Source organism: Botrytis cinerea, chromosome 13 (genome assembly GCF_000143535.2).
Source record: "Botrytis cinerea B05.10 chromosome 13, complete sequence".
Classification (NCBI taxonomy): domain Eukaryota; kingdom Fungi; phylum Ascomycota; class Leotiomycetes; order Helotiales; family Sclerotiniaceae; genus Botrytis; species Botrytis cinerea.
In genome coordinates, this window is record NC_037322.1 from 486353 (window position 1) to 501519 (window position 15167).

At 45.9% G+C, this 15167-nt stretch overlaps 4 protein-coding genes across 7 annotated transcripts; 2 read left to right on the forward strand and 2 right to left on the reverse strand.

Moving 5' to 3' along the window:
* The first annotated feature begins 7 nt into the window (after positions 1–7).
* BCIN_13g01320 (hypothetical protein) lies at positions 8–5453 on the forward strand. The gene is made up of 2 exons (XM_024696664.1): positions 8–472; positions 530–5453. The coding sequence occupies exons 1-2, from the start codon at positions 434–436 to the stop codon at positions 5084–5086; spliced, it is 4596 nt and encodes a 1531-aa protein (XP_024552477.1). The 5' UTR covers positions 8–433; the 3' UTR covers positions 5087–5453.
* A 16-nt stretch (positions 5454–5469) lies between these two features.
* On the reverse strand, positions 5470–6772 carry Bcmeu1 (the record flags this gene model as incomplete). The annotated part of the gene is made up of 3 exons (XM_024696665.1): positions 5470–6030; positions 6107–6598; positions 6742–6772. 3 exons carry the CDS (start codon positions 6770–6772, stop codon positions 5627–5629), a joined length of 927 nt encoding a protein of 308 aa, XP_024552478.1. The 3' UTR covers positions 5470–5626.
* A 408-nt stretch (positions 6773–7180) lies between these two features.
* Positions 7181–13323, reverse strand: Bcmot2. 4 transcript variants are annotated; one of them, XM_024696666.1, is made up of 6 exons: positions 13052–13323; positions 12901–12967; positions 12730–12842; positions 10820–12678; positions 10529–10624; positions 7181–9890 (listed from the first exon to the last, which is right to left on the reverse strand). In XM_024696666.1, the coding sequence occupies exons 1-6, from the start codon at positions 13093–13095 to the stop codon at positions 7609–7611; spliced, it is 4461 nt and encodes a 1486-aa protein (XP_024552482.1). In that variant the 5' UTR covers positions 13096–13323; the 3' UTR covers positions 7181–7608. The 4 variants fall into 4 exon arrangements, with proteins under 4 accessions (XP_024552482.1, XP_024552480.1, XP_024552479.1 ...); XM_024696667.1 differs by having other exon boundaries at positions 13052–13320; XM_024696668.1 differs by lacking the exon at positions 10529–10624 and having other exon boundaries at positions 7181–9036; positions 9091–9890; positions 13052–13319.
* Positions 13324–13509: 186 nt separating this feature from the next.
* On the forward strand, positions 13510–15105 carry BCIN_13g01350 (hypothetical protein). Its single transcript, XM_024696670.1, has 3 exons — positions 13510–13945; positions 14030–14448; positions 14520–15105. Exons 1-3 carry the CDS (start codon positions 13576–13578, stop codon positions 14607–14609), a joined length of 879 nt encoding a protein of 292 aa, XP_024552483.1. The 5' UTR covers positions 13510–13575; the 3' UTR covers positions 14610–15105.
* Positions 15106–15167: the final 62 nt, after the last annotated feature.

Here is a 15167-nt window from a genome sequence, read left to right on the forward strand (position 1 = left end):
TCTTGTAGACTATTGAGACTATCGTCAAATACAGGCACCATCTGCTTAATACCTTGGACCGTTATCCTCTACTATCTCAATGCTGTCAAGATACCCAATTCGTCTGCAATTCTGTTCTGTGCTCACGCTTTGATTGCTTTTCGCCATTCGTAACAACAATCAGTCGCACCTTGCTGAACAGCCAGCCACTGCGACAGCCGACATCTTCATTTTGAGATGGAGCCCTGCGAGTCCAGCTCAGGATCCCCGACTCAAACAACTAAAATTTACCGATTTGATTCGATAGGATCATCAACAAACTTACTTGGATATATGAACGATATAATTTGGGGTGCATAAAGAGGAAAAAGAGCTTGTCGCGGAGGAGGGGGGGACCGGCGCATTACATCGGCTGTTCTGGATGTTCATTTCATGAGTTACGACCTGTTACGATATGGATCTCGGGGATCAACCTACCAATGTATTGTGTTGTGTAAGGAATCTTGCTCGTTTCGACGCGAATAAACTTCGTAGCTAACTATCTCCTCAGGACAATTTTGCATCAATAACTTACGAATATTTCGAACCCCAATGGCCATCACCTTCCTCTATAACCAAAAAGCATTTACAAGATGTGGAAACCGCTTGGAGGAATCATGGCAACTTAGTATATTACGACGCAAAACGAGAAGGGATTTGGGTCTTTCAACCAAGCCCAAATTCCCCAAACAAAGCTCTCGATGAAGGAGATGATTCACTGAGCCAAGCCAACCTTCCTAGTGTGCGAGGTGTCGAATTGGTGAAAAAAGATAAAGGAACATATGAGCCTTCCTACCTTGCAAAGAGTAAATCCATGCTGGCAGCTAGTTTGAACACCCCCAATAGCGCGTCTTCGCCTTCACCCCTCGAAAATGCACTACGCAATGCACAAAATGTCAATGCAAGGGCCATGCAAGTAAATTCGGCCCAGAATCTACATGATCCGGCAGGGTCATCTCCTGGTGTTAAATCAGTGGCCAGTATAGGTGACACTTTCGCGTTTTTGAAGGAGGTCCAGGAGCATTTCATATCGTCCGTCCAGGGCTCCATCATGTATAAGCTTTGCAACGATCACGGGTTGATTCCTCTCAACTCACGGACCTTACTTCTCCCCTCAGAATCACCATCTAGGTCAATGGCATATTACCAATCTCCAAAGGTTTCTGACGATACAGTCACCCTGGTCGACTTAGACATCAGTCTCACTTCCCTCGGAGCTCTAATGATAAAAGCTTGTTCTTATGTGACCCCTGGTCTTCAAAGTATAAATCACACAAGCCCAGAGAAGCTTCAAAGAATCTTATCCCAGGGTACTGAGCTATGGCTAGCACCAGGAGGAAACCCTGCGAAATTTTACTCGTTTTATGACGATGAGCAATTGCCTGGGATTCAACCTATTTCGGATTTACAAAAATATCCTGAAGATCACAGTTGGCGCTTTCATGGGACCACAATCAAGTCCTGGCAATCCCGATGTTTGGATTGGCTATCAACCAAGGGTTTTGATTCAAGTTTAATCGACGAAGGTGGTTGGATGTTTGTGCAAGTGCTAAATACTAACTATGGATCTTCGAACCCGGAATACGCAGATATACCCTCTTCTGACGAAGGTGCCATTGTACCTTGGCCAACTCTGCTATGCTTTAGAGCCATCAAAACTTCTACAACTGACCTGCAGCCTTCAAGTGCGAATTCTTTTGGGCTTGTAGACCCTCTAACTTTTGTAGAAGATTGGTCTATGAATGCGGAAGAAAGGGCGAGCATCATGTCGAATAGGCAACAGGAGCGGAACGTCCTAAAGGCTGCTAAAGAACAAGCCGATCAGGAAGCCCAAAACATTCGAGCAAACAACCATTCTACAGCATTACTGGAAAAGGGTAGCAATGCTGGCGCAATGTATCCTACACCGCCAGATGCCATACATCACCCTGGGGGACCAACACCATCATTCGATGGGGCAGTTACAACGCCTGGGAACCCTGCCCACTTATTCTCGCATGATCTCGAAACAACAAATCCCAGCACATCTATCATGAACACCGCGGACACTGATAATTGGGTAACTTCAGAACAGAAACATCGCTCAAATTCTAACATGAACTTTGAAGAAAACGAAAATGACAATGATAACCTTTTTGGAGATATGGGAGGAGATTTATTTGGCGATACAGACATCACTGATGCCGACTTCAACTTTTTCGACCAACCTGATGACATAGAAATGGAACATCAGTCAGGCTCCGCGGTCGAGCCTAATCTGCCTCCTGCTCCTCAACATAAGATTGTTGAAAAGTCATCCGTCTCTAGTAAGCCATTAGTGCCTCAACCAACATCAAAGGATACGATCATGAAGGATTCTCAGCCGACAGAGAATAACAAACGACAACCCACATTCGACCAACGTTTTGCAACATCAGAAATGGACATGGATGTAGAAATGTCCAACAATAATGATAACTTGATAGCTTCTGCTCAACCACCGTTGCCACCACGCATTGTGGCTCCTTTCGACAAAGAAATAGTATTCGGCCAGTTGGCAAGACGAAAAAGAAAACGAAAATCAAAATCGCAGTCATCTAGCGGATCTAGCGAATTTGATGAAGTCAAATTTGAGTATTCTCTAACGGAGGTTGATGAGAAGTATGGTTATAATGGGCGATTTCGATATTCCGATGATGATCTAAAACCACAGCTTGTAGAGCCGCACGATCCTACGAACCCAGAATCTTTCGGTAGACGAAAAAGTGAGAATAAAGCACTCGAATCCGATGTGTTGAGTCGAATTCTGAATAATGATAATGCGCAGTATGAATTTGAGTTAGATAATGAAGCCGAGCTAGATGTGGCTAGCGAGTCTAATAGTATAAGCGACGCATCGGAATCTGACGACGCACTACCAACAGGGGTTTCCGCCATAGTTAAACTCGGCATGAAAGGAAAACGCTATTTTGATGAGGCCAGTATAAGTTCATACAACGCTTTTACCGGAGAATATGAACCTTCCGCAGGGACTCCCCAGTCCATAATTGAACCACATATTCCGATTTTTGAATCTGATCCCGCCGATTGGTCTCTAACGCCATATTTTACCTCGCCCGAACCAGATATTCAGCCTAGCGGGTTATCAGACCTAGACTTGATAGAGACAGCTCAAATCATCGCAGATCAAGCTGCTCCAGGGACTCTTCGTGTGAACGATCAAATATGTCAAAACCCTGACGCCCATGATCAGGCTACCTTTGCTACTAGAAGACTAATGACTGATGTCTTGCAAGCCACGAAGGTATGCTTGAAAGATGTCAAAAGTTGTACTCTGAGGTCATATCTTACCATTCCTGGAATTCCAGCTGTGAACGCGGCTTTGCGTCTACCACCTCAGGGTCGACCCATGCCAAATCCCAGAGCAGCACAGCAAACAGATCCTTCAAAATCTAGCAATCCGTTTCCCATTCAACCTCCACAGCTTGAAGTACGTAGAGGCGACTCCAAGCTTGCAGTTCTTCCTCCCGCGATACACTTTTGGGACAATCTAGGGCTGGCGCCTTATACTGGAAACAAAGATGTTAACGCTGTTTGCATTTATCCCAATATCGTAGGCATTAATGAGAATGCTGATATCTTCCTCGACCAAATGCGAGGAGCGTATGAATCATTCAGATTTGGAGGGCACGATCGTATCATGTTTCCAGAGTCACCCAGCGGCCTTTTAAATTACCCCTGTGATGTCAATACAAATAAGGCAGCTTATCTGAGCTCGCTTAAAGATGTACTGACGCGGTTGGGCAAGAATCTTTCAAGCATGACTACGGAAGAAAAAAACGTCGTTGTGTACTTCGTTTATCCTCTCAATAATTCGTCTCTACTCGTAAATATTTGCACTGCTTTCAAGCACTTGTTCAAGGTCTACAGGAAGTCGTTGTCCGAAAAGAAGCTGAAGATATACAACGAATTGGTGCTGCAGCTTGTGCCATTGGATTTCATGGCTGCTCCTAATTCGTTGATAGTACCATCGCCAGCGGAATACTCACGTCTGGCTATGGAAGTGTATGATCGTTGTGTGGATTTTGCATCATCTTCCACTACAGCAGCGATCCTTCTAGAGAAACCTCTTCCTCGAAACATTGACTTTAAGTTGAACATCAATCCATCTCCTGCTTTGTTACAAGAGAACTCCTGTCTTCATATTGCGTATGCTCAAAGTATCGATGAACGGTGGATTACTGCAGCATGGTCAGATAACAGGGGCACAAAACAGATGACTGCCTCATACTGCCTTGGGCGAAAGAACGAGCCATTCACTCTTCTCTTTACAGATGTTGCGAATGAAATCTGGGAGACCACTCTTGACTTGATTTCGAGCAAAAAGGTTCACTGGCGTATAATCATTGCAAAAACTGCTGTGATGGAACAATCTGAAATCGATTTTTGGACAGGTCTTGCCTCTACAGAATCAAATGGTTCGATCAGTCTCACATTAGTCACTGTACAAACGGACCCATCCTTACGGATATTACCTCCACAAATAAGAATACCGCCACCATCAATGACAACATCACAGCCCACCACAACGCCCGTCTCCACACCTCAAGCATCTCAATCATCGGTTTTCTCCCCGGGTAATGCATCAACACCGACAGCGAATGCCCCTACCCCTTCCGAAGCACAATCCACGTCCACTCCCGCTGTACCTCCCGAACCAGATGATCAAAGCTCTCGTCTTTTAGATATCACAGATCAAACCTGGGGTGCAATACTCTCTCATCGCCTCAACAATTCGAATTCTCTTCTCGAATTTAATCCTGCTCTTATTTCCGGCTACCTCGTTAAAAATAGCGGTACGAGCACCGATGATCCGCCGATAGTATTGGAAGTCAACATCATCTATGCGGAGGTTGTAGGAAATCCGCGCACGTTTCACGATACTTTGTTAAGGGAAATTTTGGGTTATTATAGGGGATTGGCTACTCTGGCAAGGGTCAGAGGCGTGGTACATCCTGTTAGGGATGGGAGACCTTGGCACATTGCGGCTGCAGAGAAGGCGGTTAAAGCTTTGTATATGTTGCTTTGATAGGGAGGTTTCTTTTGTCAGAAAGAGATCCGGTGGATGGCGATCTGAGAAGATGGCGGTGAGATATATCAAATTGGATTGTATCAAATGAGTTAATAGTGGTGCTGCCGTTTCTTTTGGGATGTTGATAGATACCCTGGGGTTCTTCTTTTCTATGTGTACATGGTCACCCATTGTCGATTTGGGTTTGGATGACATGGATTGTTTATATGATGTTGGCTGGGTTAAAAAATAGCATAAAGAGAGAAAAGAGAGTTTTGGTATAAATTTGATATGATAATAGGATTTGATTCGTCTTCAGTTGTTCCCTAAGAAGTAACAAATAAGTAAATATTCGATGGGCTATGCGGAGCATTATTTACCAGCACCGAGCATTGACATCTTGTTTCACGAGTTCTGGTAAAAAATGAATATTGAGTTTATCTCGTCTATATTCTAGTATATATGCATGCCGTTGATGCATCCAGGTATCAAAAATGCACAAAGTTCCTTCATCCATCCCTTGTATAAATCCTCCCCACATCCTCACATATCATCCATCTAAGCATCCCACACCCCCGGGAACAAATACTCCACGTTCTTCTTTCCCTCCTCTCCTCTTCCCTGTTCCTTTGTCATAAATCTAATCATGCCCGTCGTGTTTCCTTCCCAATGTTTCGCCAAAACCACCTCATTATGTTCCTGCTTACTCAACGCGTCAAGCACTGCTCCCACCAATCGCTTCGCATTCTGTCCATTGGCATGCATGTGTCCCATCACCATTTCCACGTCCACATCGGCTGTGCTATGCCAACAGTCATAATCGGTTGCCATACAAATCATTTGGTAGACCATTTCAGCTTCGCGTGCGAGCTTGGCTTCGGGAAGCGCGGACATGTTGATGACGGATCCGCCCCAGGAACGGTACATGTGCGATTCGGCACGGGTAGAGAAGGCGGGTCCTTCTGTTTGTTGTTGAAAAGGGTAGGTTAGTTATAATTTCTATGAGGGGTGCAGAAAATATCGAGAAATGCAACTTACCCATACAAATGATCGTTCCCTTGTCATGCATAACAATTCCTTCTCCCTCAAGCGCATGTCCACACTCCCTCACCACCCTCGCAATCTTCTCATCGAACGGATCCGCAAAGCCCACATGTCCCACAACACCCTTTTCAAAGAAGGTAAAAGGACGCACTCCCTTGGTCCTATCAATAACCTGATCTGGCACTACGAAATCGCGGGGCTTGATTTCCTCGCGCAGAGAGCCCACGGCACTAAATGCGATGATGGTTCGGACGCCGATGCTGCGGAGAGCAGCGATGTTGGCGCGGTTGGGGATTTCGTGGGGGGCGAGCTCGTGGTGAGTACCATGGCGAGAGAGGAAGGCGACGGGGGTGGAGTTGTGGGAGAGGATGTGGATGGGGGAGGAGGGGTAGCCCCAGGGGGTGAGTGGGTTGAGGGTTGCGATTGGGACAAAACCTTCGAGGGATTGGAGACCGGTACCGCCGATTACGGCAATGTGGACGGGGTCTGGAGGAGAAAAGAGTGGTTAGCTTGGGAACGGAATGCAATGGACTGGACTGGCAGATTTCGGGGGTGAAAGAGGAAAGAGGGGAGATAGGACAGAGATGGATGGTGGGTGATGGATGAATAGGTTACAATTTTCTACATACCAGAGAAAGTGGTAGGAAGTGATCCGGCCATATTGGTCTATTGTTCGGGGTGTAGTTGGTGAACTCAAAAAGAGATTGAGGAATGAGGGTTCCCGAGACAATTTATATCGAATTAAAATCTTCCTGTATGGCGAAATCAGAGAAGCGACAAAAACCAACAAGGTTAGTTTGGGTTCGGCCTTTTTTAAAAACTACCCCGCCAGCACCGCTCCTGCCCCACCAAATATTCGCGAACAGGGATTGCTAATATCTCCACGTGGAGGGGGAGACTGTTCAGACAAGAGGGGTGCTATCGAATGTTGAAGATATTCATTTGTATATTTAGTTCCATGCAATAGAAACACACTTCGGTAAGAATGGCTCGTATCAGTACATGCTCTAATCACATCAATAGTCTCAAGTTTACTGCAATAAAATACAACATAGTAGAAAGCAAACTTGCTATATAGAAATTCCACGGTCGGTTGCTATGCTAATAAGTGTGGTATACTGTGCTATGATACAACAGTGAAAAGGTATCGCTATCGATCTTTGAGATCTTGAAAATCACGCTAGAAGCAATCAATGCTTGTGGTGTATGACTTGCGCCCTTTCCATCTTCCATAAATCCTTCACAATCAGTGCTCTTCCACTGCGGCGTGAACCCACACGTCCATCCTATAATCCATACAAGTATCAATACAGTGATAAACACACACATAATAATCTTACAATTCATTGCATCGTCGTTATTTCATCATCCTTTCCACCATGTTCTCCGCTCGAGTTCTCAGTCCCATTATGTTAAATGGTGAACAGGCGGGCCTCTCACAAGTGAAAACGTTGCTCTGAAACAACCGGTCTCCCCTTTCCACAAGAACATTCTATTCAATGACCTGTCAACAACTTTCTGTTTTTCTTCAACACAGCTAGAAGTCTTTTCTCCAATTCTTGGGTCTCCTTCTTTGCGATTTGCATTGCAGACTCTGACTCCTTTTCAGTTAGTAATTGAACATTTCGATCCTGTCGTCCATCATCAGAATTTCGATGCCCCGCAAAACCCGCAGTATAGTTTGCAACCCTATCATTGAGGTCCATGTCATGAAAGTCTTGAGCGTGATAATTTCCATTCAAGGGGGACCAGCTGGAAGTCTCGCTCCCTTGAAGTGCAGTGTCACCCGCCAGAACATTCGCACTAAGTGCCTTTTCTAACTGGGGGTTGTTAGAGAGAGATGGTAGAACATATTGGTTAATGTAATTTAAAGCTTCATCACGCTGAATCTTGCTGACCGCATCCATAGGTGTAGTATTGCCGGTGGACATGGATGTGGGGAAATATGAAGCAGGTCCATTTGGAACCGCGCGACCGCCAACCAAATTGAATCCAACGCCTGTGTTTTGCAGTCCGGAAACAAATGCAGTAGGACCAGCATTGGCTGCAATTCTCGCTTGGAGCTCCAAGTATCGCTTCTCTTCATCAGGAGTGAGATTGCGAACACAATCCCCATTGGGTGTCAACATGATCCGGATCGATCCCGAGGCAATCTTGTGAACAGTGTTTCCTGCGTTCAACTCGGCTCGTTCCTCAGGACTTACATCAAGTTTTGCAAGCGCTTCGGCGAAAGCTGGTCCAAAATTATCCTTCTCTCTCTTCCTCTCATTACTGATACCAGGCGGGGTTTTCAATATCTCAGATAAATTTGAGACAAAGGGGGCAAGGCTGGCTGGGCTTGGACCTGTACGCTTTTCTACAATTTCCTCATTTTCGACCACAGAAACCTTTGGTGCCTCGGGTAGAGGTGTAGGTTGTTGCCCCTTTGCCTTATTCTTGCCCTTTCCCTCACTTTTATTGACAGGTTTGTCACTGCTAGTTGAGACATGCTTTTCTGGTACAATAGGTTCTGCAGGCTTACTCTCTTCACGGGCAACCACGACGGGCGGAGGTGATGGTGGTCTGCTAGGCGCCGAGGTAGGAGCACTAGGGGCACTTTTAGCATTCGGCCTATCCCTCTTCTTTGTCTTTCTGCCCATGATTGGCTCTTGTTCTCCAACTTTCTTGGCTTCAGCTGCAGCTGCCATTTGATCTTCCAGAGCCTGTTCCTTCTTCGCAGCCTTATCCCTTTTTGTCTTTGCCGTGTTGCGAGTGGGTCGCGGCTGTCCATTCCTGGACGGACCAGGTGAGCTCGCTCTCGAAGCTGTTGCGGACATAAGGGACGCATTGTCATGCTCACTCGTAGTATCAGGAAAATGTGCGGGGTACGGAGCTACGGATGTTGCCGAAGTTGGAGCAGGGCTTCCCATTGTAACCGTCTCGCCCTTTAGTGCCGAAGAATTAATAGTCAAAACTTTATGAATGTAGGGAGGTCTCACTGCTGATACCGCTGACACTGGTAGCGAGGGAAAATCTGACGTTGGAGCAACATTTTGACTGGGCTTCTCAATGGTGTCCACTATATTAGTAGTAGGATTCGTGGAAGCTGAAATAGTCAAAACAGATGGCGCTGTTTTCTGCTCGCTTGCCTTTGTACCTTTCTGTGCATTCGAGATTCTTGATGTAGATGGCGCCTTGGAAGAGGAGGCAACTGATTTTGATACTTTCTTCGGTGCAGGTTTTGTTTCCTTCTGTGTCCCGAGGGCTGGAAAATCATCGGTGGAGTAAGGCGTTGGAGTTGCCGGAGTGGTTGCTGCAGGGTGTGAAGGAGTTGTTGGAACTACAGGCACTGTACTAGACTGAGCTGCTGTATCTTTCAACATACTAGAGGAAATGCCTTTGGTTTCATGTTTTGTTTGTGCTTCAGACGCTAATATCTCAGGGGCAGGGGTAGGGGCAGGGGCAGGTAAAGCTTTAGACTTGACGGGAGAAGGTGTTGATGGTTGAGACATGGCGAGTGGTGTGGCAATACGGGGAGGATATGCCATGCTAACTTGTCTCGATGGTGTGAACGGAGCAGCTACTGAAATTGTCTTGGAGGGTTTTCCAATTGGATCTTCGCGGATTGCTGGAGGAGGGTGTCCATGGGGATTTGGTAGCCCAGGTGGGAAAGCCGGAGTGCTCGATCGAGATACCTCTCGAGACATTTCACCATATCTCATGGGTGAGTCATCTGGTACACTATCTGATACCAAAGCGTCCACACTGTGCAAAATGCTTTCGTCGAAAGTTGAATCTTCTAAACAATGTTAACGTTAGCGTATCTCCTTCAAAATGAGCATGTGTGCAGTGATAAGTGGGCGGTAATATTAAAGGAGCATCATCGGTTAATACACAATGCTACTACAAGATAGGGACACGGTCACATCACGAATCCATCATCGTCTTCGATAATTGAAAGAGCGGGCTACTGAAGGTACAAAATATGTAAGAATGATATATTTCTCCAGCCACTGTCGTTGGCGTGGGATCGGGGACTATAACGTACATGAGAGAAGTGGCCGCGACGAAGACGATGATGGAATTCCCGGCGTGACCTGTTTTGACCTTGTTGCGCACCCAGACGAAATAAACAGAAAATAAACGATGGCAGCAATCCCATGAGGCCCTCTCACTCATTTTCCAACCGTAATATGACGCCAATGCATCCGAAGCATCCATCTTGGAGCTATGCCATGCCCGCTAAAACAAATGTGTGCTATACCGAGCAACAATGCAATACCCTTTGAAGAGTTTTTGCCAACGCCATCCTTGTATATGAAAAGAAAGATCATTATCTACAAAAGCCACGCCAAATATTACGCCCAACTGAAATAGTCATCTACCATCTGGGGAATCCTGCGCCACCGCCATACATTAGGTTGGGGTTGTACCCACCTTGAGCCTGACCAAACAGCCCCTGTCCGACTCCGGCATTGCTCTGTTGTTGATGCTGCATTCTCGCCTGCAAGATACTTGGGTCCGCAAGATCGACTAAGCCACCTCCCCCAGAGGAGGAAGTGTTAGCATGCCTGTGCTTCTTTCCCTTCTTTTTCTGCTTTTGACCGAAGTCATGAAACGCCCCGGTTTGAGGACCGTAGAGCGATGCCAGAAGGCCTGAAGCAGGAGCTGGAGTGGAGGAGGCAGATGGGAACTGTTGATGAAGAAAATTAGGAAACATGTACTCACGCTTACTTGTATCAAGACCCTGATTGCCGCCAGCACTAGGACGACCCCTCAAAATTTCACGAAGCATCTCACTACCGTTCTCCTTGTTAGCTCCTCCGAAAGCCGAACCACCTCCCATCGTATTACCAAATCCATGGCCTTGGCCAAACATCCCTCCGCCAATAGGTGGGGTGTTGGACTTCAGACCCGAAAGTCCTGGAGGAGCTGGGATTGAAGGATTAAAGGACTGGAATCCTTGTTGAGGATGACTTGAAGGAGGCATCATTGAAGCTTGCTGTTGCATCATCTTGGAATTGGCAGAAGGTTTGATGGACGATGGCCCAGCGGCACCATCTCCAGCAAAGCTGTACCGAGAAGATTGTCTGTTGTGGCCTGGTTGTTGGAAGAGTGCGTTATTCTGGTTTAATGGATTTCCGAGTCCGACCGGGGACGAAATGTGGTCCATGAAGCTTGGTGGGACACCCGATGGGGATTTGAACATTGAAAGTTGTGACTGCTGTAATGGAGTGAGCGATCGTCCATTAACAGAACCCAAATTGCTGATATTCTGGTAGTTTTGTTGTTGTCCAAGACTTGGGCCAAACGGCCCGTTGGTAGAGCCACGCTGGATTGGCAGCTGAGAACTCTGACGACGTTGAAATCCAGGAGGTTGGTTAATTTCTCGTCCGTTATCCTCTGGCTCGCCACCCAGTTGTAGACTACCACTCTCCGGTTCTTGTTCTTCCACAGGCTCAGGTACAGATTGAAGATCAGCCTGCGATTCCTGCTCCATGTGAAGACGCTCCTCCTCCTGTTGTTGCTCGCGCATCAAACGACGCTTTTCTCCACCATGATCATCGAAGAGTGGTGGAAATGACGCAAGATCATCTTCATGAATCTTTGGACCATCCCAGCTGAGCACATCTGAATTGATTGACCTAAGCAGTTCGGCGCCAAAAGCTTCCTTTTCAGGATGCGACACATCTTCAATCGAAGGGGTGGGTTCTCGAGCTTCGATGGGGCTAGCTTCCTCAGACGATTCTTCTTGATCTTCAACAAGCTCTGGAGTTTCTTCTTCGACAGCTTCAGGTGCGGAAGGAATAGCATTTGAGATGGCAGGACTGGGAGCAGCAGCGCTAGTAGCATGACTTCCTCTTCTGCTGCGTTGCTGCTGTACTCCACGATTGGCCCAGTTAGCTGTTGATGGGAGAGCGGGGCCATCTCCATTGTCCGAATCATCTTTGCTTCCTTCACGTGCCATTGGTTGTGCAGCGGCAGCTAAAGGTTGTGCTTGTTGAATTGGTGGTGCTGCTTGAGCTTGAGTGCGGGATGAAGATGCCTTGGTCGGCAGAGGTCGTTGTGAGTTCACGCTGTTAATGGACGACAAATCTTGCCTAGAGTAACTATCATCATTGTCGCCTGGTTCGTGCAAGAACATGCAATTCTTATTTGTGCAATTTTCATTCCGCAGATATGCCGAACAGTATTTCGTGGTTCCTAATTGCGCTCTTAAGACTCGGTCACCGTTTGTAGAACCGTTGACAGCTGTTATGCACCGCTCGGCATCCAGCTTCGAAGCAAACGTAACATAAACTCCAAAATTCTGACCTGAGTCGTTCTGTTTGGATTTGCTGACCACGATCTTGAGGATCTTTCCATACTGGCCAAAGTATTTCTCGCCGCGTAAGGTTTGGAGGAGCTCATCCTCTCGTATACTGGGACTTAGACCGTTGACATATACCAAGTTTTTCTGTACAACTCGTAAACCCGCTAGATGCTTTCGATTTAGACTTTCCACTTCTCGTTTTTGTGCTTCTTTTTGTCTTATTTCGGCTTTCTTTTTGGCGTTCTTTTGGACATTGGCCTTAAATTGAGCGACTCTGTAAATTGCGGTCAGCAGGTCGATTTCTTGACACTTTCACAATACATACTCTTCAGGCGTTACAACTTTCCATTTTATTGTCTTCTCGTCATAAGCTCTTCGACAGGCAGGACAGAGACCGTTGATATTGTTCTTGATATTATTGTAGCAGAACTGACATATCTAGGGAAGTAGAAATTAGCATTAAGCCGGCAGACAGCGTCAAGAAGATATTAATTACCTGGTAGCCGCAAGGACATGGTTGAAAGTTCTTGTCGGAAAGATCGAATTCTTCAACGCAAAGTGGGCTAGTGAAATCTGATCAGCAAAGTGTTCAAAAGATACAATTTGCCCAAGCTGAATACGGATCAACAGGGGGTATGGGAACGTACCAGGTATCATCATCTTCATCGATGAAGCTGTCTTGAGGTGCCATTTTGAGTGTTCAAATGTGCGATTGAACAACGGGACAAAATTCCAGAAAGGTGTGAATTTGGTTCTGATACGATGGTTTTTGATGCGCTAATGAATACAGCGCGTTGTTAAGTATTGTGAGAGTATTATTAAATTATCAATACTCTAGGTATGAGATGCGGATTTTCCGGTATCGATACGTAGAATTCTATGCAATGTAATGGTATTGTTGTGAAGTGGGAAAGAGATCAATTAGATGAGTGTGGGTGTGGTAGGAACTTCTTCGAGGATCATGAGTTAAAGTGTAAAAGTCATGTTCACTCTTGGTTTGTCCACGCTAAAATCTCGGTTATGTAAGCTGAAAGCGATGAGTGGCGCGAAACTGAGGGCCTCAGGCATCATATCTAATCTTCCAGGATCATTCAAGCACCAATCTGAATATCATATCATCGTCAATGAATTTCTAATCTGCAATTGAACTTCATACGATTCAGTTTCCAAGATGGCGATGAGGGTTTCGAATAGTCGGGCTTTGGCCTCCGCCATTAGATCTACCAAAAGCTCTTTGTGCCAACCTAAGAAGCTCAACATTCGAAGCTTTGCCTCCACACAACATGCCCGAGTTGTCGTCTCTCCGGATACTCCAAACATGCGCCATGCTCAGAGAGCTCCTGATGTTCCAGGTGGACTTCGAGTTCCTCCTGTGAATCCTGCAGACAAATACGCAGCCAAGGCGGATGATATGCACAGATATGGATCATGGCTCATGGGATGCCTTCCAAAATACATTCAGCAATTCTCAGTATGGAAAGACGAGCTTGTCATATACATTTCGCCTTCTGGAGTTATTCCTGTGTTTTCATTCCTCAAATGTAAGAAATCTATGCCTAAAGATGTGACAGTACCCTTGGCCAACTCTATCTGGTTACACTCCACAGAAAGCTGATTATTCACAGATAATACCTCTGCGGAATTTACTCAAATCTCAGATATTACCGCTGTTGACTTCCCTACCCGTGATCAACGTTTTGAAATTGTCTACAACCTCCTTTCCGTACGCCACAACTCCCGCATTCGCATCAAGACCTACGCCGATGAGGCTTCCCCCGTTCCCAGTCTTTGCAGTCTCTATGACGGCGCGAACTGGTACGAACGTGAAGTCTATGACCTCTTCGGAGTCTTCTTCGTTGGTCATCCGGATCTCCGTCGCATCATGACAGATTATGGGTTTGATGGCCATCCATTACGGAAAGATTTCCCATTGACAGGTTACACGGAGATTAGATTTGATGAGGAGAAGAAACGTATTGTGGTGGAACCATTGGAGTTGACTCAAGCGTTCAGGAACTTTGAGGGTGGAACTGCTGCCTGGGAGGTATGTTCACGTTTTCTTTCCATTCCTGTCATTTTCGAGCCTTCAAAATGCATGATACTAAGATTAAATAGCAAGTCGGACCTGGTGTTGATAGAAAACCCGCCACATTCAAACTCCCTACACCCAAGCCAGAGGAGAAGAAGGAAGAACCAAAGAAATAGATTCAAACAGTCTATTGTATATAAACTTTCTGCAGACGCATTTGACACCCATACAAATATTTCTAAACCCCATCCAAATGTCTATTGCAGACATGGCAAAATCTTGCCCCCGCATTGCCGAAGTGATAACGGATTGCATGGAAACAAACCATCTGTGCCACTGATGATTTTAGCGCATGTCAATACATTTCTAGATGCACATTAGCACATTTGTTATCCATTTTCCGTACTTAATATGGAAGCTGCCCAAAATTCCTGTTTTCAGTATTAGTAGTATGAAACTAGGCCATCATCCTCGTCATACTTTAATACAACCACGTCCAAACACCCGGTCTTTCTCATTGATTTGTTCGCCTCTAGTTACCCATTGGAATAATCGACCAGTTGATCGACGAACATAATTCCCCGCGTCAAGTTGTAAGATCATTCTCTTCTGGATCTAGTCGAATGTTGAAAATATTCAAGTCATACATCTTCATTACGTTTGCTTGAAACATTAATCTCTAGTGAGATGGCTATCTGGAGAATACCAACTAGTTTACTTTTCCATCATTTTGA

What these genes read in the sequence shown, in the direction of transcription:
- BCIN_13g01320 (XM_024696664.1), top strand. Translation starts at nt 434, where the DNA reads ATGGATCTCGGGGATCAACCTACCAATGTATTGTGTTGT. An exon ending in CTACCAATGTATTGTGTTGT is followed by an intron (nt 473 to 529) that starts GTAAGGAATCTT and finishes CTATCTCCTCAG; the next exon opens with GACAATTTTGCATCAATAAC.
- Bcmot2 (XM_024696666.1), bottom strand. Translation starts at nt 13,095, where the DNA reads ATGGCACCTCAAGACAGCTTCATCGATGAAGATGATGATACCTG. An exon ending in AAAGTTGTAACGCCTGAAGA is followed by an intron (nt 12,679 to 12,729) that starts GTATGTATTGTG and finishes CGCAATTTACAG; the next exon opens with AGTCGCTCAATTTAAGGCCA. An exon ending in GCTGTTTGGTCAGGCTCAAG is followed by an intron (nt 9,891 to 10,528) that starts GTGGGTACAACC and finishes AACATTGTTTAG; the next exon opens with AAGATTCAACTTTCGACGAA.
- BCIN_13g01350 (XM_024696670.1), top strand. Translation starts at nt 13,576, where the DNA reads ATGGCGATGAGGGTTTCGAATAGTCGGGCTTTGGCCTCCGCCATTAGA. An exon ending in TGTGTTTTCATTCCTCAAAT is followed by an intron (nt 13,946 to 14,029) that starts GTAAGAAATCTA and finishes GATTATTCACAG; the next exon opens with ATAATACCTCTGCGGAATTT. An exon ending in GTGGAACTGCTGCCTGGGAG is followed by an intron (nt 14,449 to 14,519) that starts GTATGTTCACGT and finishes AAGATTAAATAG; the next exon opens with CAAGTCGGACCTGGTGTTGA.